Here is a 23,183-nt window from a genome sequence, read left to right on the forward strand (position 1 = left end):
AACATGCATTTAAACAGTCCTCCGGCGCCACTCGATGACGTAGTATACTTGAAATAGTTGCTCTGTAGCAGTTTTACTCGCGATTGAGAAACGGCCACCGTGTCTCGCAGCGAGTCTCGCAACGTCCCGCCGAGTGTGTGTGTGTGAGGAAGTCCTTGGATTGATCCAAACATAACTGCTCCGCGCACGTAACGGCTCCACGGATTGGTGGACCAATCTGTGGAGCCGTTACGTTACATCACTATACCCGAAATACGTCACTATACCCAAGAAGTAAACAATGGAAAAAGAGAAATGTCCAACGAGGCGTTCTGGGGCAGCATAGACAGGTCTTCTCTGTGTTAGAGCTTTACTCCCTACAGGGTGTACTTTGAGGGTTTGTGACTCTGCAGACCGTTTACAAGCAGAACAACCTTCATAACACACAAGGGGACGGGTGATAACCGGAAACCACGACATGTGCCCTTTAAAGGAGACATATCATGGCCACTTCTAAGTTCATACTTTCACCTTGGGTTTCTAATAGAACATGCGTTAAAGTTTAAACAACAGATTATTTTTCTCGTAACATCTTTCTGAATACCCGTTTTCACGTTCTGTCTGAAACGCCCTGTTTTAGCGCCTGTCTCTTTAAGGACCCCATCTCACAGTAGCTGCTCTGATTGGCTGGCATTTCTTGCAGTCAGAATTTAAATGTACCCTAAACGAGCGCTGCTGTATAGTTAAGAAATCACAAGTTCATAGGTAGTTTCTCAATACGGGCTGACACCTGCTTTTTATACAAAAAGGTTTGAAAATCAAATTTTTTCAATAGATTATGGGACTTAGAAGTAAAGTCAAACAAATCCTCTAACGATTCCACTCGTAAAAGTAAGAATAAATGCCATCTATTAAATTACTTAGACTTAAAAGTGCTCTTAAGTTTAGGAGATGTACATTAGTAAAAGAGAAGCTTTAAATGTTGTGAAGCGATATATCTATAAGTCAGATTTATATTCATTTGATTTATATATTAAGAACATTCAAATGGCTCGGTCTTATAGAGAAGCATTTTGATGAGGAAAATATCATTTATAAGAGACATTGTGTCTGTCATAACTCTGTATTTAGTCCCTTACATTTCACTTCCATGGTCACGTAGAAGTTGCTCTTAAAGGTTCACTCTTTGCAGAAAGAAAAAAAAAAAAAAAAAAAGTAGTTCTTCTCTCTTTGCCGCTGTTAATTACTCAAAGTTTGATGGTTACAGATCCTTGCAGATTGTTTTAAGATAGAAACATTTCTCTGTTTTACAGCATCCATCCTTGGCCCTGTCCTTTCTCTTATTATTTGGCTGCAAGTGCTATACCATTTCTATTTAGTGGCTCCAGGGTGAGGACTAACAGCAGGAACTTGGCTGAGATGTACACTTTTGGCAAGCACTGTGCCGTTTCCATGCCTTTGGTTACTGCAGCTGTACGTAGTGGACCTTTTTCAACTCACAACATTCCCTCTTATGTATGTAAAGCGATGCAAAAATTATGCGTACTAGAAACCAAAAGTACGCCCTCGCAAAATAGGTTCACAACTTCTCCATGGTGCTTTTCCGCCGTGCATCAGAGCACAAGCATCCCTTTAAAAAGCTTAGAGAGCGTTATCATCTCTTAATCTATGTGTGCACCCTTTAATATAAACGCCTTAAATCTCTCAATTTCATGCTTCATATTATCCTTACTCTGTATGATCAGGGGACAGACTTTCTTAATATTAGATAAGGTGGATAAAGCCTTTAATAAGAACTGTAAGGGCAGAGTGTGGAGAATGAGCAGCATTTAGAGCTTCAATTTGGTGTGAATATTATTCAACTTGTACATCAGTTATTCAATGGTTATCATACCGTCCTCCTCAAATGAAATGTCTTAGGTGGCTGTTGGAGTTAAGACATATCATTTTCCCTGCCTTCATATCAATGAACTTGTTACAGTTTGAACCGACCCCATTGTATGATATTGTACGATGTCTATACACTTTGAACTATTGAAATGTAACCAAAGAAACCATTGCTGATGACTGTGAACTTACCCCAGCAAACCATTGACAATACCTGGTGATTGCAACATTGATTATGACTGTAAAGATCAAACTAATGTAAATAAACTACCCAATGAAACCATTGAAATACATTTTTTTAAATTTGAATTATAAAAGATGACCCCCGTTTTTAACTATTGAGTTCAAACTACCCAAACTTTGAAAAGAAGTTACCCCAGGAAACCATTGTTGATGAAGACGCTTGTAAAACTTTAACTATTGGATGGGAATCACCCAAAACTTTAGGGTAATTTCCATCCAATAGTTCAAATGTAACATGATCAAAAGTACTTCAGGGCCTAAAGTACTTTTGATCATGTTACATTTGAACTATTGGATGGAAATTACCCCAGGAAACCGCTGCTGTTAACTGTATTTTTTTTAGATATTGTTAATAAATACCTAAAAAACCCAGGAAACCATTGATGATCATTTTTTAAACTTTGAATTATACAAAATGACTCCTGGAAACCATTGACAACATACCCAAACTTTGAACTACTGAACAGAAATAAAATGTATAAGTTAATAAACGTTGATTTATAGAAATTAGCCCAAGAAATCAATGACGTTGATTGTTTACTTCCAACTATTTGATCAAAATGACCCCAGGAAACTATTGATGATGCCTGTAAACTAAACTATTGTACAGATATTACCAAAAGAAACCATTAACATGACTGTAAATTCCAACTATTCAACAGAAATTACCAGGAAACAGCATTGCTTATGACTTTAAACTTTGACCGTTAGGAATTACCCAAAGAAACCAATGGCATTGACTGTTTACTTTGAAAAAAGAGATAGAAATTACCCCAAGAAACAATTAACGATGACATAAATTCAACCTATTCTACAGATATTACTAGAAAGAAGCATTGAGGGTGACTATAAACGTTTGATATAGAAATCAAATGATGACGTTGACTGTTTACTTCAAACTGTTTGATCAAAACAACCCCAGGAAAAAAACATGGATGATGACTGTAAAACTTGAGCTATAGAAATGACCCCAAGAAACCATTGACAATGACCGTAAACTTTGAATGATGTATAGAAAATACGCCAAGAAACCATTGAGAATGATCATATGTTCAAACTATTGTATAGAATTGACCAAAAAAAGCCTTGATGATGACTGTAAACATTGATCTTGAGGAATAACCCGTAGAAATCATTGAAGTTTACTGTTTACTTCAAACAAATGTATCACAATGACCCCAGGAAACCATTCACGATGCCTGTTAGCTATAAACTACAACTTGTATGAGGTTTTTTCTGTGGTGGACCTTCTTCTACCTCTTTGTGGTCGTGCTCGTCCCCGATCCGTTTGATCTTGTAGTCGACGGGCAGGTCCCAGCAGTCGGCTTCGCTCAGCTGATAGCACCGGCTGCTGAGCAGAGCCTGGCGCTGCGGAGACATCGGCTGCAGGGGCGTCAGCACGGTGCCGCTGCCCTCCGGACCCCCTGGCTGCCCCCCCACATCCACACCCCCACCATCATCCAGGTCTCCAACCGGGCTCTGAGGAGGGAAGAGAGGGGAGGACGGTGAGCATAGGCAGGAAGTACGAATACTTCATTACTGTACTTAAGTACATTTTTCTGGTATCAGTACTTTACTCCACTACTTATTTTTCTGACGACTTTTTACTTTGACTTCTTACATTTTGAACTCAAATACCTGTACTTTCTACTTCTTACATGTTGAACTCAAATACATGTACTTTCTACTTCTCACATGTTGAACTCAAATACCTGTACTTTCTACTTCTTACATGTTGAACTCAAATACCTGTACTTTCTACTTCTTACATGTTGAACTCAAATACCTGTACTTTCTACTTCTCTCATTTTCCAAACAGGCTGGTTCCTTTAGTCTGAATGTGTGTTTGGTGGCGTGATCATTATTATTTCGAGTCATTGCGTGCCTATTGATTTGAACACGATCCGTGTATCCATCATTTCCTGGTCTTCTCTAAAGAAGAGGGACCAATGGAAACGTTGTCATGTTGCCGTTGTTCAGCATGGAAACATTCATTAGCTAACAATGACATTATTGTTCTATTAATATAAAGGGAGGTCAGGTACTCTTTAAAACAGCTGCTAGTTATGGGTACTTTTTACTGAAGTACATTTCAAAGCCTCTTTACTTTGACTTGAGTCAAGAAGTTTAGTCAGTACTTCTACTTTCACCAGAGTATTTTTAAACATGAGTATCTGTACTTCTACTTGAGTATATTTTCTAACATATTCTAGGGTTACCCATTCATTTCCTATGGCGGTCATTTTTGACAGAAAGTTGACTAAACCACTCAAAATTGAAACTGGTGATCAGCAAATGTTATATGTTCATAAGCCTACTGTGGAGGATATCATAAGGCCTTGAGACAATCAAATGTGAAACACAATGCAATACTTATGATTGATGAAAGTAGTGAATCGGTCAGATTTGATCCGAACACAACAGGAGGGTTAAAAGGCTTGGCCAATAATTTTTTTAAATACAAGCAAATACAACTATGCAGGCACATTGTATGCCACCTAAAGATGGACATAACAACACTTTGTTGTGTCGCGTCAAAAGTGTTGAGTCTAGTCATGTTTCATGTTTTTGTTTAGTACATTTTTGTATTGTCTCCCACTTCCTGTTTTGTTTTGACACTCACCTGTTAAGTTTCATTCCAGGTCCCTTGACTCCCTACCCTTGTGTGTGTCTCCCGCTCTCATCAGCGCCCGCCCCGCCCCTGATTGTTTCCAGCTGTGCCCAGTTACCTCTTGTTTAAATTCCCCAGTCTCCCCTTATTTTGTCAATTCGTCTTGTCCAGTCTCCATGTCAGTAGTCAGCGTTCCAGCAGTTACTTATCTTATCTCAAGCCTGATTCATGCTCCTGATTTACTTTGTACTTAGTTTTGTTCCTCACTTGGTGAGCGATTTTCTTTTGTGCCTTGTTGAGCATTTTTTCACCTCGTCCACTAAGCAGCCTGCGTTGAAGCTTGCCGGTGGGCGTGTCTGAAACTCGACCAACAACCAATAACATGAATCTGCCGCCCCGGACACACAAGCACGCGGTGTGATTGGCTAGAGCTTGTACTGGCATATGATTTGATTGGCTGACGCCTCCGTCGAAGCTTCAAACGTTGAACATTGCTCAACTTTTGCAACGAGCACCGCGAGCAACGCAAGCAACGCGTAGCGACTCCCACAATGCAGTTCGGTAAAGAGTGACATCACCCCATTCAAAGTGAACGGGCAGAAGCGTTGAAGTTTGCCGGCGGGGGGGGGCTGAAACTCGACCAACAACCAATCACATTAATCTCCCGCCCCGGACACACAAGCACGCGGTGTGATTGGCTAGAGCTTGTACTGGCATATGATTCGATTGGCTGACGCCTCCGTCGAAGCTTCAAACGTTGAACATTGCTCAACTTTTGCAACGAGCACCGCGAGCAACGCGAGCAACGCAAGCAACGCGTAGCGACTCCCACAATGCAGTTCGGCAAAGCGTGACATCACCCCATTCAAAGTGAACGGGCAGAAGCGTTGAAGCTTGCCGGCGGGGGGGGCTGAAACTCGACCAACAACCAATCACATGAATCTCCCGCCCCGGACACACAAGCACGCGGTTTGATTGGCTAGAGCTTGTACTGGCATATGATTCGATTGGCTGAGGCCTCCGTCGAGGCGGCAAAAGTAGAACATTGCTCTACTTTTGCAGCGAGCACCGCGAGAGAAGCTACGCTTTGCTCCCATAATGCAGTTCGGCGAATCGTGACGTCACCCCATTCAAAGTGAATGGGCAGAAGCGTTGAAGCTTCAACGCACGCCGCCGTCTGGACGGGCTGTAAGAGTGTCTATCTTTTTTTGTGTTTCAATTTTTTGAAAATAAAGTATTTACTTATACTTGACCTCTGTCTCCCGGGTCGTGCATTGGTCGTTTACCTTGTGTATCCAAGTTCGTGACACACTTCCTATGTGCCTGCTGTGACCTAAGGCCTACACTAATGATTCCTAATGGACATATAATATCAAAATATGTATAAAGTCTCAACTCAGTCCACACTTTGTAACACAGGTTTTAAAAGTTTGACTCCTCAAACACACTTTTTAATAATGTAAAAATATCAATATGCCTGAAATTGTTAGTATTGATCTGTGTGAAAGTTTGATTTCCCTCAGACTACCTGATCCATATCTGGGTCTCTCAAACTTTTTATCATGTTTGCAAAGTTTGTGTTAACCCTTAAAGGATGGACAGCTTGGATTACTGCTTGGATCTTGTTTTGTAATAGTTTTATTAATTATTTTTCAGGAATAATAACATTGTACTCACCAAGTTGACGGCTGAGATCTGGAGGAAACATGGGAAACATGGGAAAGAACAGTTAATCCAGATCTAATGACTTTTAATCAAAGGTAAAACAAGAGGTTCAAAGTAGAAACAAGAAGTGAATTTGTATGTGGTAATGGATGTTTAAAAACAGACAGTTTTGGGTCAAATTATAAAAACTTTTAGTAATTTTACCACATTCCCATATCTCAGCAATTACCCTGGTGGGTGCAATGTTATCATTACTGATAGAAAAGATGGTGAAAACACCAAAAATGCAACTAAGGTTGTAAAAAAACATGGAATATTCTATAAAAGTTGCATAAAGGGCATGAATGAAACATTACATTTACTTGCACATCTCAACACATTCTCTTGCACTATTTTAACTATTTATTGAATTGTTTGATGTCCTATATATATTCATGCTACTCTGTTGGAGGAGCCTGTGACTTCAGTGTTTCATTGACACAATTACACTGTAGCTAATGTGCACATGACAATAAGGCCTTGAATTGAATTGAATTGAATTGAATACAGAACATCCTGATATTTAATGTAACGTTTATTTAATTTCAACTGAATGCTATTTTGTCAAGTTCACTTTCAACATTTTACTTGATATCTCATACACAAAATATCCTCAAAAACATATCAGCATGACTTGTTAATGTGAATGTATTTGGCAGTGAGAGTAAATGGACCCATCTGTACCTGTGTGAGCAGGTCCTGTGATTTCTCCAGAGCGTGGGGCAGCTCTCTGCAGCGCGTCGACAGGTTGAGGATGGCCGTGGCCGCCATGTGCGCCGCCTCCATGTCGTGAGTGTAGTCGAAGCTGCTCTTACTGCAGGTGCTGCTGGCGCTGCTGCCTCCTGCTCAAAGGCAAAGGCAACGGTATTGTCAATCTTTGTTTGTGTGTACAGACAGAGAGATGGAAATACCGTTTTCCACACTCCCGAATGCAAAAATACAAATATATGTACAGTGGTGTTTATTGTTAAATATTTCTTTGTAAGTCATTTAGTATAATCACAAAAATTCTGTGTTTTGTATTTAACAATTCTGTTTTCTTTATTTATTAAACGTTAAATACTGACTGGTCTAGAATCAGTGGGCGGAACCTCCAAAATGTAGTCACTGTACTCAGAAGCTTATTTGTATGGGGACTTCCCCTCTTCATATTGTGTCCCTGACATTTTCCTCTGCCCTTCTTGTTAATGTTCCACGTGAGAAGAGTCAGTCTGAAGGACAACTCATTTAATGCTGATTTGTTGTATATTGTCACTGTCAGTAAATAAACGGAGATCACCTCAACGGTATACTGGCTCGGGTCTCATCCTTCAACAACACAAAACACAACGCAGACATCGACAACGGTTACATCTATATAAAAATATGTATTTACCTATACCTCCCCCTCCCCCTCCTCCTCCTCCTCCTACTCCACAGCTCAGACTGCTGCTGCTGCTCGGGGCGTAGCTGCTGGTCGTACTGCTGGTCGGGCTCGATGTCTTGCAGTAACGCTTCACTGTACGGAGAAACACACGTACAGCAATATGGATTACTACAACGTCTCTACTGGGACATGTCTCCACGCTTTGATGTTCAGAAAGCTCTTTAGTGTTCTCATACTGCCTGTGCTGCAGCACCTCTTTTCACCCTCTGTCTGAAACCAGAGCCCAGTCTGCTCTGATTGGTTAGCTGGCCGGCTCTGTTGTGATTGGTCAACAGCTTAGAGATGTCCCGCCCCCTTAGTATATCACCTACAGTTTATTTGTTAATAATTAGTCGTTTTAGTTTTACCAAATAACATCTTTGTGCATGTCAATCTGCTGGAACGCTAGTCAGAAGGAGCGTGAGTGTTACAAAGTGATGTCACTATGTCCGGGAAGTAAACAAATGAGTCCAATGGAGGCGTTTCAGGCAGGGATTTTAACCTTTGCAGACCATTTACATGCACTAAAACCTAGAGAACACACTACATGCATCACTTTCAATGCAAAATTAAATAAACATTACATTCAATATCAGGATGTGTATTCTTTCATATTTAGGCTATTCTGTATTTAAGAAATAAAAAAAAGGTATTGTTAATTTTTCAAAAATAAGGAAATATTGAACAGAGGAAAGGATTTAAGGGCAGTGATTGTGTTCTGGTGTTGAAAGTGAGAATGGAGGATGGAGGGAGATAATGGAGGCGAGCCCTGTTTCTTTGGCTTCCAGCCATTAGTGAGACGCAGGCGAGAGGGAGGCTTTTTAGACGAGGTGTCTGCGCTCCCCTCCATCACGACTCCAAAAGCATCACTCCAGATTCTCCATCCAACCTTTTTCTTTGTCCTTACATCCTTATTTCTATCCTTCATAAGATGATACAAAACAAAGACTTACACTTAAAGAGGCCCTATTATGCTTTTTGGTGCTTTCCATTTCCTCTAGCGTGTTCTATAGGTTTTAGTGCATGTAAATGGTCTTCAAAGGTTAAAATCTCTACCCTCCTCCCTCCCTCCCTCCCTCCCTCCATCCTTGGCTCAGTATTTCCACGCTCTCACTCTAGCCATGTGGAGAGGCGGAAAACACCGGCGTTTTCAGCGCTTTCACAAAGAGAATACACGAGTGCTGAGCGTGTGTGTGTGTGTGTGTGAGAGAGAGAGAGAGAGAGAGAGAGAGAGAGAGAGAGAGAGAGAGAGTGTGTGTGTATGTGTATGTGTATGTGTGTGTGTGTGTGTGTGTGTGTGTGTGTGTGTGTGTGTGTGTGTGTGTGTGTGTGTGTGTGTGTGTGTGTGTGTGTGTGTGTGTGTGTGTGTGTGTGTGTGTGTGTGTCAAGTACAAAATGTTCTCCTAATAATAGGAAAACAGAGAAATCCTCGATAGTGGAATCTTCTTGGAGGTTTTATTCCCAAAGGTCTTACGGCAAATGAGTTTCTACCCACTGTTTTTATATGCTTGCATTTATAAGAAAATAAGAATTAAAATAAGCTTTTTTTTAAGTTTGCCAAAATGAAATAAAAAGGAAAGATAAGTCTGAGAGTAAATCTGATTCTATCTGCTTTTTTAGACTTACATTAATTAGAAATAAATGGGCAAAAACATCATCAATTAAAACAAAAATGAATGTCAGAGTATGTCAATCTGTTTCTGTCTGTTTTTAAACTTATTTGAATTCATGATAACAATAGTAGTCGATACGTCCGTCCACCTGCTTTTAATGCTTTCATTTAAAAGAAACATTAGGAATGAAAGCACCGTGAATTCAAATAAAAGCAGTTTCTGTTATCTTTGTCAGAGATAGAGCGTTAGGCAAATCAATACAGAGTTAAGACGGACAGATTGCTCAGATAAATTACGACGTGGCGACACCTGCTTCTTCTCCTTTCTCCTTGTTATTCTCCTTCTAACTTATTTAAATTCCAGCATTGTGCTATAGATGCAGCATCTGCCTGTCGTCGCCACCCGCTGTGACATATTTATTTCCACCAGGGAACCAGAGGTAGAAAAAAACAAGAACACCGGCAGTCTTTCAAACAAAGAGAGAGACAAATAAACAACATGAATAACTGATTGTTGGGAAAACACTGAATGTCCTCTTCCAACATGAGAGTACCATGATAACAAAGGTATCAGCTGTAGCTGTGAACATGACAGGATGTGTGATTACCTAGAAGAGCATCAGGACTGTTTGAGGCATATGATAGCTATGTGATTAACATGATGATTCAGCCTCTATGGAGAGAGACATATGACAAGCATGCTCATTTCTGACGTGGAGCTAATCTGAAGTAAACATTGAATACTGCTTTCTATTCCTCCATCTTGGGACTGTGTAACTCCCTCTCTTGGATATCAGCATGTGAAGGACACTGTTCAGGAACTAGTTGATGCTCTGTATGTGATGACTCCTTCCATTCTGGAGAGGATCACAGATACATGGATCCTGAGATTCAAGCTCAAGCCGGGGACCAGGGATGTTTTTTCTAACACTGATAAATGATGGTTTGCCTTACCATCGAATCCCTTCGGGGAAGTGTCTCTCCCGTGGTGGGACTTGGATGTCGGGCCTCTTTTTCCGTAGGCTCCGTGTTGGCTGTCGTATCCGCCGTAATCGTAGCTCGTCTTTGAATATTTCTCCAGCTCCTTGGCCAGGTTAGACCTCGGCGTGCTGGTGGGAACATTGTTTTTAAATCCGTACTGAGGAATCTCCAGCTGCTTCACGAAACACATCGGCCTGAGAGGAAACCAGAAGCGGTAACAAACAGGGACATACCATTTAGCATCTCGGATTTAAGAGAAAAACGTCAAAACAATCAGTCATTATTTCCCAAAGCCAAGATGATGATATAAGAGACAAAGAAGACGCATTGCTCATTATGTGTTTGCTGTCAATGCACCTTCCCTGATCTGAGGGACATGTAATCTACGGCTATGTCAAAAACAGAAAGAAAATGCTATTTCATTTCTATTTCAGATGTTTACATTTTGGATTGTTTATTTCTAGTCTTTTAATTTCTCTGCTTCAACGCAAACATTTCCCAAATTGGGATCAATAAAGTACCTCTTATCTTATCTTCTTATCTTTGATACTACATGGCAGTTAGAGGTTTCCCTGCATTATAATTACAACACATTACTGCTAACTCAGAGTTGGAGGTACCTGAGGACCCGGTCTGACGTCTGACTGGTTTTAATGCCGCTTTCTATCGGCAGGATCTTCTCGTGGACCTTCGTCATCTTATCTGCAGCAGCGATGGGACAACCAGACAGACTGAGGAGAGAGAGAGAGAGAGAGAGAGAGAGAGGGGGGGAGAGAGAGGGAGAGAGAGAGAAAGAGAGAGAGAGATGGGAGGGGAAGAAAGCAAACGGCCTGGTTACATACACTCACACACACACACACACACACACACACACACACACACACACACACACACACACACACACACACACACACACACACACACACACACACACACACACACACACACACACACACACACACACACACACACACACACACACTCACACACCATCTGAATGAAAAGCAGTTCAGAATGAATTAGGGATTAAATATTTCCGACTCTATGACGACTGTTTGGTTAAGACAGTTCATTTTCTGAATTATTACTAATTTACTAACTTACTAATTGTTTTTTCTGTTCAGTGACGGCCTGGTTATATACCGGCTTACTGCTGCAGTGACTCAATTAACTGCACTGAGTACTAATTGGTTAATAACTGATGTATTTATTGTCTTGAAAGCTGGTTAGTTTACCATTTCTCCGACTTGTTGACTGACAGCTGGGAGAAAGATGCAGTTGCTCCACAAAAACACTTTTTTCTCTCGTGAGCGTTTACAAAAAATGTGTGACTTCACACCAACGCCCATAGACGAGAATAAGTAAGCAACACCCTCTAAATCTGTATCCATCTTTTCAATCCCAGTCAAGTGGAATATGCAGATTACACTTTCTATTTGCTGCATTTTGCATTCCTTTTTATTGTTTTGGTGAGTTTAAAATGAGTATAAAATAAGCTCTATTGTAGCCATCTTTAAAATTCAGATGAATAGTTTGTGTGAGTGATTTTACTCTTATGCTTTAAGGATCTCTTCTGGATTATACTTGCATAGTTTCACGTATATTAAATGCAAGTTTTTTATTTAAAACAGTGTTTTTTTTATTGTGGTATCAGTATTTTTCTTGAGTAATACATCTTAATACTTCTTCCACCATTGCACACATACACACACATACATGTTTTGCTGTACATGTGAGGACCATGACCCTATAGCATGTGGTGAGGACTTCTCTCTCACACACAAACACACACACACACATTTTGAACAGTGATAGTTAACGGTGTGTGACTGCTGCTGCTGCTGCAACGAAGGCGTTTCCATGGCGACTGCCAGACATGAAAGCTGTGTGAGCTGGAAGCTAACAAGGAGCTAAGCTAGCTCGCTACTGCTTTGTTTCCTCTCTCCCAGTGGAGCTGTGCTACATAACACACCCTGCAGCCACGTCTGATCCAGAGTGTGTGTGCGTGTGTGTGGTGTGTGTGTGTGTGTGTGTGTGTGTGTGTGTGTGTGTGTGTGTGTGTGTGTGTGTGTGTGTGTGTGTGTGTGTGTGTGTGTGTGTGTGTGTGTGTGTGTGTGTGTGTGTGTGTGTGTGTGTGTGTGTGTGTGTTGGTTGGTGTGTGTTTGTTTGTGTGTGTGTGCTGCTCTGTCTGCCAGAGCACGTGTGCTGCTGTCTGTGAGCTAATTTGTAAGAGTCTCCTAGTGTGTGTGTGTGTGTGTGTGTGTGTGTGTGTGTGTGTGTGTGTGTGTGTGTGTGTGTGTGTGTGTGTGTGTGTGTGTGTGTGTGTGTGTGTGTGTGTGTGTTGGTTGGTGTGTGTTTGTTTGTGTGTGTGTGCTGCTCTGTCTGCCAGAGCACGTGTGCTGCTGTCTGTGAGCTAATTTGTAAGAGTCTCCTAGTGTGTGTGTGTGTGTGTGTGTGTGTGTGTGTGTGTGTGTGTGTGTGTGTGTGTGTGTGTGTGTGTGTGTGTGTGTGTGTGTGTGTGTGTGTGTGTGTGTTCTAGCTCTTATATGTTCCACTGAGACTGTGTGTACGTCTGAGATTTGAGGCTCAACGTATCTGTTAGAACATAAGTGCAAATCCTAATCACTTTACATAATTCAAAAATATGCTTGTGTTTATGTGTGTGTGTGTGTGTGTGTGTGTGTGTGTGTGTGTGTGTGTGTGTGTGTGTGTGTGTGTGTGTGTGTGTGTGTGTGTGTGTGTGTGTGTGTGTGTGATGCTCTGCCTGTTAAACAGCTGACGCAGGCACACCTTCAGCTCAGACATTCAGATGTGAAACCCCTTTCCCCACATGCATCAAACCCGGTAATTCTCCCAAAACAGAGATCATTTTCTGAGAAAGACGATGAGGCAATTTTGGGTATCAGGGTCGATCTAAACGTTGGTTAATCTTGGTCCAACAATTATCTTTTAGGAGAACAACTAACAGCATTAGTGGGTACAAAATGCAACAACTAATAAAGGATGTTTATTGACAGTATGAAGGTCAACGTGTGTAAAACAAGCTTAACAGACATTCTGTGAGCAACTGCCTTTATTTTGCCTCCTATTTTTAAACTGGAAAAGCAAAGCAGCTATTAAGAAATGTCCAACGTTATTATCCAGAAAATTGAATTGTCAACCTAAGATTTGACTTGCTAATGTTTTGGTCATATCTGTGTCTTATTTGAATTGGAAAAACACTACGAAGCTGTTTTAAGTCATTTCATGTTTAGAATTCAGAGCCTTAAAGGAAACTAACTTGAAATGTTCTTATGAAGACTTTCCAGTAAAGGACTTGACGTGGAATACAGGAGCTAATATAGGATTTATGTCTATTTAATGCACATTTGGGGACGTAAATGTGACGTTCTGCCACTGAAGATGCAGCGACCAATCAGAAAAGGGTTTGTCTGCACTGAAGTTACAGAGACAACAGCACACACACTTACAGCCTCTGTTCTTTTGAAAGAACATCCATAACATTCATCTGTTTGCAACTTACACATTAGTTATCTAATATATCATATTCCAATTACTTAGACTCTTATTGAACTATTTCACTTGTATTTACTTGCAGTATTGTATCTGTTGTATTGTGTTGCTCTGTTGGAGGAGGACATATCACACTGTAACTTTGTACAAATCACAATAAAAGCCTTGAACTTGAAGCTGTTCTGTAAATCTGCCACATTCACGGTGTGTTTCGGGTGTTTGCGGCCGTCTGAATGCCGCTCACTCACCTGCGGTGCGAGTTCCTGTTGCTATTGACATGACCCCGTCCTGAGCAGCCGGGAGTGGGGCACTTTAAAACATTCTCATACATGGCAAGGACTTTGAGGGACAGGAAAAGGTGAGAAAGACAGCGAAGGGTTAGGAGACGACAGGAGAGTCACCGGGCGCTCAGCAGCGGATTTAGGCATGCGAACATTACAGACGCACCACTCACACAACAGATGACTGACAACAGGCTGCTGGATTTAACAACACGAGCATGATTACAGCGACACACACACTTGATTTGCTTTTTGATCACTGTGCTCATTTCATAATCTGTCATGAGACGATAAACTGGAACCATGCACTGTTATGAAGTGTTCTCTGAGCTCTCACTGATCGTGCTGCTATGTTAAATGTTTGTTGTTTGTTGTTCATGTAATGTGTCTTGATGTTTGTCTGTTGATGTTACACATGGAGCTGCTGTGATGCAAGGAGCATTTCAGACTTAATCTGATCATTAAAGTGTTATCGTGTCGTATCCTATCGTATTATAATCTGCTCCATCTGCAGTGGAACGATTTATTACACTTTGCTTGCATGTCTCTAGATTTAGTTTTGGGGGATCGTTCCTTTCCTGTCGTGTGTTCTACAGGTTGTAGTGCATGTACATGGTCAGCAGCGACGGGTAGGCATGGACACATTAATAATAATAATAATAATAATAATAATAATAATAATAATACATGGGATTTGTATAGCCCTACATTAAAGCTGCACGACTGACTGACCACTGAATTTAACAAAACGAGCATGATTAGAGCGACGCACACACTTGATTTGCATTTTGATCACTGTGTCTGGAAAGATTATTTAAATTATTTTTGTTGTTTGGTGCCTTCCTGTTTTCTTTTCAAAAGTAACTCTCTCTCTCGTTTTAGATGTATATATTGTCTTAGTCTCCCTTCGTCTTGTGGCAGTTTTTCTTGTAGTGTAACGCAGACTACCAGCCTATATATCGCCAAGCCAACATTATTGATTTGCTCAGTGCCTTGTCCTCTAGTGAGTGTTTTTGTTTCGTTGGCTTGGTTACGTATTCCTCTAGTGAGTGTTTTTGTTTCGTTAGCTTGGTTACGTTTTCCTCTAGTGAGTGTTTTTGTTTCGTTAGCTTGGTTACGTTTTCCTCTAGTGAGTGTTTTTGTTTCGTTAGCTTGGTTACGTATTCCTCTAGTGAGTGTTTTTGTTTCGTTAGCTTGGTTACGTATTCCTCTAGTGAGTGTTTTTGTTTCGTTAGCTTGGTTACGTCGTCCTCTAGTGAGTGTTTTTGTTTCGTTAGCTTGGTTACGTATTCCTCTAGTGAGTGTTTTTGTTTCGTTAGCTTGGTTACGTTTTCCTCTAGTGAGTGTTTTTGTTTCGTTGGCTTGGTTACGTTTTCCTCTAGTGAGTGTTTTTGTTTCGTTAGCTTGGTTACGTTTTCCTCTAGTGAGTGTTTTTGTTTCGTTAGCTTGGTTACGTTTTCCTCTAGTGAGTGTTTTTGTTTCGTTAGCTTGGTTACGTTTTCCTCTAGTGAGTGTTTTTGTTTCGTTAGCTTGGTTACGTTTTCCTCTAGTGAGTGTTTTTGTTTCGTTAGCTTGGTTAAGTTTTCCTCTAGTGAGTGTTTTTGTTTCGTTAGCTTGGTTACGTTTTCCTCTAGTGAGTGTTTTTGTTTCGTTAGCTTGGTTACGTATTCCTCTAGTGAGTGTTTTTGTTTCGTTAGCTTGGTTACGTATTCCTCTAGTGAGTGTTTTTGTTTCGTTAGCTTGGTTACGTATTCCTCTAGTGAGTGTTTTTGTTTCGTTAGCTTGGTTACGTTTTCCTCTAGTGAGTGATTTTGTTTCGTTAGCTTGGTTACGTTTTCCTCTAGTGAGTGTTTTTGTTTCGTTAGCTTGGTTACGTTTTCCTCTAATGAGTGATTTTGTTTCGTTGGCTTGGTTACGTTTTCCTCTAGTGAGTGTTTTTGTTTCGTTGGCTTGGTTACGTTTTCCTCTAGTGAGTGTTTTTGTTTCGTTAGCTTGGTTACGTATTCCTCTAGTGAGTGTTTTTGTTTCGTTAGCTTGGTTACGTTTTCCTCTAGTGAGTGTTTTTGTTTCGTTAGCTTGGTTACGTTTTCCTCTAATGAGTGATTTTGTTTCGTTGGCTTGGTTACGTTTTCCTCTAGTGAGTGTTTTTGTTTCGTTGGCTTGGTTACGTTTTCCTCTAGTGAGTGTTTTTGTTTCGTTAGCTTGGTTACGTATTCCTCTAGTGAGTGTTTTTGTTTCGTTAGCTTGGTTACGTTTTCCTCTAGTGAGTGTTTTTGTTTCGTTAGCTTGGTTACGTTTTCCTCTAGTTTGTGTTTTTGTTTCGTTAGCTTGGTTACGTATTCCTCTAGTGAGTGTTTTTGTTTCGTTAGCTTGGTTACGTATTCCTCTAGTGAGTGTTTTTGTTTCGTTAGCTTGGTTACGTATTCCTCTAGTGAGTGTTTTTGTTTCGTTAGCTTGGTTACGTTTTCCTCTAGTGAGTGTTTTTGTTAAGTTAGCTTGGTTACGTTTTCCTCTAGTGAGTGTTTTTGTTTCGTTAGCTTGGTTACGTTTTCCTCTAGTGAGTGTTTTTGTTTCGTTAGCTTGGTTACGTATTCCTCTAGTGAGTGTTTTTGTTTCGTTAGCTTGGTTACGTTTTCCTCTAGTGAGTGTTTTTGTTTCATTAGCTTGGTTACGTTTTCCTCTAGCGAGTGTTTTTGTTTCGTTAGCTTGGTTACGTTTTCCTCTATCGAGTGTTTTTGTTTCATTAGCTTGGTTACGTTTTCCTCTATTGAGTGTTTTTGTTTCGTTAGCTTGGTTACGTTTTCCTCTAGTGAGTGTTTTTGTTTCGTTAGCTTGGTTACATTTTCCTCTAGTGAGTGTTTTTGTTTCGTAAGCTTGATTACGTTTTCCTCTAGTGAGTGTTTTTGTTTCGTTAGCTTGGTTACGTTTTCCTCTAGTGAGTGTTTTTGTTTCGTTAGCTTGGTTACGTTTTCCTCTAGTGAGTGTTTTTGTTTCGTTAGCTTGGTTACGTTGTCCTCTAGTGAGTGTTTTTGTTTCGTTAGCTTGGTTACGTTTTCCTCTAGTGAGTGTTTTTGTTTCGCTAGCTTGGTTACGTTTTCCTCTAGTGAGTGATTTTGTTTCGTTAGCTTGGTTACGTTTTCCTCTAGTGAGTGTTTTTGTTTCGTTAGCTTGGTTACGTTTTCCTCTAGTGAGTGTTTTTGTTTCGTTAGCTTGGTTACGTTTTCCTCTAGTGAGTGTTTTTGTTTCGTTAGCTTGGTTACGTTTTCCTCTAGTTAGTGTTTTTGTTTCGTTAGCTTGGTTACGTTGTCCTCTAGTGAGTGTTTTTGTTTCGTTAGCTTGGTTACGTTTTCCTCTAGTGAGTGTTTTTGTTTCGTTAGCTTGGTTACGTTTTCCTCTAGTGAGTGTTTTTGTTTTGTTAGCTTGGTTACGTTTTCCTCTAGTGAGTGATTTTGTTTCGTTAGCTTGGTTACGTTTTCCTCTAGTGAGTGTTTTTGTTTCGTTAGCTTGGTTACGTTTTCCTCTAGTGAGTGTTTTTGTTTCGTTAGCTTGGTTACGTTTTCCTCTAGTGAGTGTTTTTGTTTCGTTAGCTTGGTTACGTTTTCCTCTAGTGAGTGATTTTGCTTCGTTAGCTTGGTTACGTTTTCCTCTAGTGAGTGATTTTGTTTCGTTAGCTTGGTTACGTTTTCCTCTAGTGAGTGTTTTTGTTTCGCTAGCTTGGTTACGTTTTCCTCTAGTGAGTGATTTTGTTTCGTTAGCTTGGTTACGTTTTCCTCTAGTGAGTGTTTTTGTTTCGTTAGCTTGGTTACGTTTTCCTCTAGTGAGTGTTTTTGTTTCGTTAGCTTGGTTACGTTTTCCTCTAGTGAGTGTTTTTGTTTCGTTAGCTTGGTTACGTTTTCCTCTAGTTAGTGTTTTTGTTTCGTTAGCTTGGTTACGTTGTCCTCTAGTGAGTGTTTTTGTTTCGTTAGCTTGGTTACGTTTTCCTCTAGTGAGTGTTTTTGTTTCGTTAGCTTGGTTACGTTTTCCTCTAGTGAGTGTTTTTGTTTTGTTAGCTTGGTTACGTTTTCCTCTAGTTAGTGATTTTGTTTCGTTAGCTTGGTTACGTTTTCCTCTAGTGAGTGTTTTTGTTTCGTTAGCTTGGTTACGTTTTCCTCTAGTGAGTGATTTTGCTTCGTTAGCTTGGTTACGTTTTCCTCTAGTGAGTGATTTTGTTTCGTTAGCTTGGTTACGTTTTCCTCTAGTGAGTGTTTTTGTTTCGTTAGCTTGGTTACGTTGTCCTCTAGTGAGTGTTTTTGTTTCGTTAGCTTGGTTACGTTTTCCTCTAGTGAGTGTTTTTGTTTCGTTGGCTTGGTTACGTCGTCCTCTAGTGAGTGTTTTTGTTTCATTAGCTTGGTTACGTTTTCCTCTAGTGAGTGTTTTTGTTTCGTTAGCTTGGTTACGTTTTCCTCTAGTGAGTGTTTTTGTTTCGTTAGCTTGGTTACGTTTTCCTCTAGTGAGTGTTTTTGTTTCGTTATCTTGGTTACGTTTTCCTCTAGTTAGTGATTTTCTTTCGTTAGCTTGGTTACGTTTTCCTCGAGTGAGTGTTTTTGTTTCGTTAGCTTGGTTACGTTTTCCTCTAGTGAGTGTTTTTGTTTCGTTAGCTTGGTTACGTTGTCCTCTAGTGAGTGTTTTTGTTTCGTTAGCTTGGTTACGTTGTCCTCTAGTGAGTGTTTTTGTTTCGTTAGCTTGGTTACGTTTTCCTCTAGTGAGTGTTTTTGTTTCGTTAGCTTGGTTACGTTGTCCTCTAGTGAGTGTTTTTGTTTCGTTACCTTGGTTACGTTTTCCTCTAGTGAGTGTTTTTGTTTCGTTAGCTTGGTTACGTTTTCCTCTAGTGAGTGATTTTGTTTCGTTAGCTTGGTTACGTTTTCCTCTAGTGAGTGTTTTTGTTTCGTTAGCTTGGTTACGTTTTCCTCTAGTGAGTGTTTTTGTTTCGTTAGCTTGGTTACGTTTTCCTCTAGTGAGTGTTTTTGTTTCGTTAGCTTGGTTACGTTTTCCTCTAGTGAGTGATTTTGTTTCGTTAGCTTGGTTACGTTTTCCTCTAGTGAGTGTTTTTATTTCGTTAGCTTGGTTACGTTTTCCTCTAGTGAGTGATTTTATTTCGTTAGCTTGGTTACGTTTTCCTCTAGTGAGTGTTTTTATTTCGTTAGCTTGGTTACGTTTTCCTCTAGTGAGTGTTTTTGTTTCGTTAGCTTGGTTACGTTTTCCTCTAGTTAGTGATTTTGTTTCGTTAGCTTGGTTACGTTTTCCTCTAGTGAGAGTTTTTGTTTCGTTAGCTTGGTTACGTTTTCCTCTAGTGAGTGTTTTTGTTTCGTTAGCTTGGTTACGTTTTCCTCTAGTGAGTGTTTTTGTTTCGTTAGCTTGGTTACGTTTTCCTCTAGTGAGTGTTTTTGTTTCGTTAGCTTGGTTACGTTTTCCTCTAGTGAGTGTTTTTGTTTCGTTAGCTTGGTTACGTTTTCCTCTAGTGAGTGTTTTTGTTTCGTTAGCTTAGTTACGTTTTCCTCTAGTGAGTGTTTTTGTTTCGTTAGCTTGGTTACGTTTTCCTCTAATGAGTGATTTTGTTTTACCATACCTTAAGTGACGTGTTTTCCTTTAATGAGTGATTTTTTGTTTGTATGTCAACACCAGTCAAGACTTTATTTTGAAAAAGCCTTCTGTGTTGAGTTGTGCTTTTGTGTTCGGGCCTCAGAGTTTGTGACACTGTGCTCATTTCATAAACGTTTGTCATGCACTCTTACATCTGCTAGTGACTGCAGATGGTAAAGGATCCACATCGGGGGTGATAAGCGTTTCACATCATAAGAAACGACAGCTATGTAACAACTAAGGTTTCCTCTTTATATTTTATACATCCATCTACAATGTAATGATTTCCTGCACTTTTCTTGCATGTCTCTACACCAAGGGGCCCTCATCTTCCCTTTCTTCTGGTGGGTTATAGGTTTTAGTGCATGTAAATGGTCTGCAAAGGCTCAAATTGCCTCCAGAGGGAGTTTCTCTTCCATTGGACTACTTTGTTTACTTCAATACTAAGTTATATGTGTTTTTATTAAAAGGTTATGAGCATCACTAGCTATAAATAAGACAAAATGTAGCTGAGAAGACCTCAATCAAAGCATAACTGAAATATTCTCAGCTAGACCGTATATATATATCTGCTATTTATAACATTGTTGATTTAAGTTTCTACTTCATTTTTTTACATTTTGCAGGTCTGATTGCCTCTGACCTAATGTCCCATATTACCTGGGAGTTTAGTGCATGATATAAATCAGTCTCATGTTTTCATGCAGGTTTGTTTGTGAGGTGAATGAATCCATTTGTTCATGCATCAGCAACACAGACACCAAAAACCAGACATCAGGCAGGTGTGATAAGGAAAAGGAAAGCAAGAAAAGGAGGGAAACAAAAACTAAAGCAAAGTGAAGAAAACCTCTATTTGTGCCACAAGAACCGAGACCACAAACAAGAGGTTTTTTTGTGCAGAAATAACTTAATGTTCAAGAACAAAAAGAAGCTAAAATACCCAGGAGTCTCAAGCAAACAACCCTCCAGATGTGACGCACAGGTTCTCTCTAGAACACACACAGATGTAGTCATGCAGGACGAATGCATGATAGCTCACATGCCCAACACTTTCCCTGATAAACAATCAATCTTACAAGTCATTTTTAGTCTGTATTACTCTTATAATATTGTTCTAAAAACGTTGGGATTATCACAAATGTGTCCAATGGAATGTAGGTTTAAGAGTTTCCCGAAAAGAAGTGACAATATCCAGGATCTGAATGTAAACAAAGGAAATAAGTAAGTGATGTTTTACGTTCAAATCAGCCATGATAAAGTCAGTGAGTACATTTTGGGACGATTTCAATTTAAATAAAACTAATCTTTTATGGTTTTAGATCTACAAACATCTCTCAGAGGTCACTTCCTTTCCTAGACAAACCAGACGAGTCGCCTAATTCCTTTCTATCTGTTATTTAATAAACTATTTTAGCTTCATTCCTGCCAGCGATGACTGTTTTACGGCCATTTCACAAGATATTTGTTTTTGTTTCTAAGGTGTTTTTGCCATAAATTTCAAATAAATACTACAAGTACCCAACATCTCCACCTCTAAGTTATAAAACTAAAAGGTTATTATATTCTCTTGTAAAACAACCTATGAACCCAGTGAGAATAAATAAGCCAAATTATGACAAATCAAAGATAATTTTATTGGCATTTCTACCAAACAGGCAAATGCAAAGTGACCAAATTAAGTTGTCTAAATCAGGGGCTCCCAAAGTGGGGGTCGCGACATGTGCATAGACATTTTTCAGGGACGGAGATGGCCTATCTGTAGAATTCCCCCCCCCCCGTTCACCATCCACTAGCGCAGTGTTTCTCCACTTAGACTTTAATCCATTGTTTGTTTTAAATGCTTCTTGAAATCCTAAAAAACACATGGTTTTTCTAGAACAGGTTACAAGTCGCCTAAAAATGGTACAAACAAGTGGCAACATGTGTGACGAAGGTGTTGCGCTGGGCTATCTCGAGCAATTGAAAGTGAAACTTAAGCTCGCTCCATTGCGGAGATATTCCCGCAAGAGTGCGGAAAAAGTAAATAAATGTATTCACTTGCACCCCCTCGCCAGTCTCTGGCACTGTTATTTTGGGTTCGTGGGCTGAAATGTTTGGGAACCCCTGGTCTAAAGCAGCTTATTAGCATTAGCTAACCTCTGATGTTAAATCTAGTTGTCGTACCCTAGAGTTTGATACCAACAGTAGATAGTTTGCATGATTATTTAGACATTTGGTGTAAATGCTTGTCTTTAGCATCCTTTTTTAATCCTAAATTGTTTCTTAAACATTCTTATTTTTTATTATCCTTATATATTTCTATTTTTATCTACTTTGGGACTTAGTTTTTTTGATTGTTTTTGTTCGCACCACCAGATACCAAAGCAAATTCCTTTTATGTGTAAACGTACCTGGCAATAAACTTGATTCTGATTCTGATTAGCTCCTTCTTTGACCTTTCATTTGATATTTTGCCTACCTCCTGGACCACAGTGAATTTGAGGGTAAAATGAAGGTTCAACCCAACCAATGATATCATTCCTGTGTCCTTAGCAGCTCTGAGAAATGATTGAAACCCAACCAAGCGTCACACTAAAGAACTAGCTTAAAAATGACTTGTTAGACTTATTATTTAGATTTTCTTTTTGTAAAGCAGGGTGTGTTTGAATTGCTTAACATCCAGGCAGAGGGACCTACTCTCAGGCGGGACCCGGTCTTTGTGAGGACACCCGGACAGGCTGCGGTGATGAGGGTACAGACCGGTCACATGACCCGTCCCATCGCAGCCCGGCGTTGGACACTTACTCTCCTTCTTCTCCCCCCTGGAAGAGTCTGGAAAGAAACAGAGAGGTGAGGTGGAGCTGAATCAACAGGTAACAACAATGGCTGTAATCAAACAAATTGCACCTGTACTGTACGGGTGCCAGATTATAGCCTGGTACTAAATCTCTGAATTGCCGGCCACCTCTGAGATATTTTTAGAGTTAAATAGGATGATGATGATGATGGATATTTCAAATGACAACTCCTAAATCAGCTGCTAAACTAAACTAAACTGGTTGAAAGTCCAGAGATTCAAAGTGAAAAAGACAGTCATTTGTTTGTGGAAAACGTTTTTGAAGGTGTTTGGGGCGTCGCCATCTTGTTTCTTGGAACCAGATGTGACATACTGTATGAGGGTGAAACTACTGGATGCTGAACAAGGACAATAAAGGATGTTAAAACTTTAATGAAATGAAAAGCCAAATTGAGAAAGGACTACATTTTCAATCACAAAGCTTCAATCATACCCTGCTCTTTGTCTATTTACTCTAAATGGGAGCATCATTTATCAAATGAATATTTAGCTATGTTGAAGAAGACCTAAAA

General features: G+C 40.0%; 1 protein-coding gene across 1 annotated transcript in view; it reads right to left on the reverse strand.

Moving 5' to 3' along the window:
• myt1la (myelin transcription factor 1-like, a) overlaps positions 1-23,183 on the reverse strand; it is an 85,318-nt gene that overhangs the window by 15,882 nt on the left and 46,253 nt on the right. Inside the window, exons 9-16 of the mRNA XM_079645346.1 lie at positions 22,512-22,646; positions 14,184-14,274; positions 11,043-11,153; positions 10,396-10,616; positions 7,800-7,922; positions 7,109-7,266; positions 6,398-6,415; positions 3,367-3,588 (exon numbers count right to left, since the gene is read on the reverse strand). Coding sequence (XP_079501472.1) covers positions 3,367-3,588; positions 6,398-6,415; positions 7,109-7,266; positions 7,800-7,922; positions 10,396-10,616; positions 11,043-11,153; positions 14,184-14,274; positions 22,512-22,646 — 1,079 coding nt within the window. The remainder of the gene's footprint in view (positions 1-3,366; positions 3,589-6,397; positions 6,416-7,108; positions 7,267-7,799; positions 7,923-10,395; positions 10,617-11,042; positions 11,154-14,183; positions 14,275-22,511; positions 22,647-23,183) is intronic.

Source organism: Notothenia rossii (genome assembly GCF_949606895.1).
Source record: "Notothenia rossii genome assembly, chromosome: 8".
Lineage (NCBI taxonomy): Eukaryota > Metazoa > Chordata > Actinopteri > Perciformes > Nototheniidae > Notothenia > Notothenia rossii.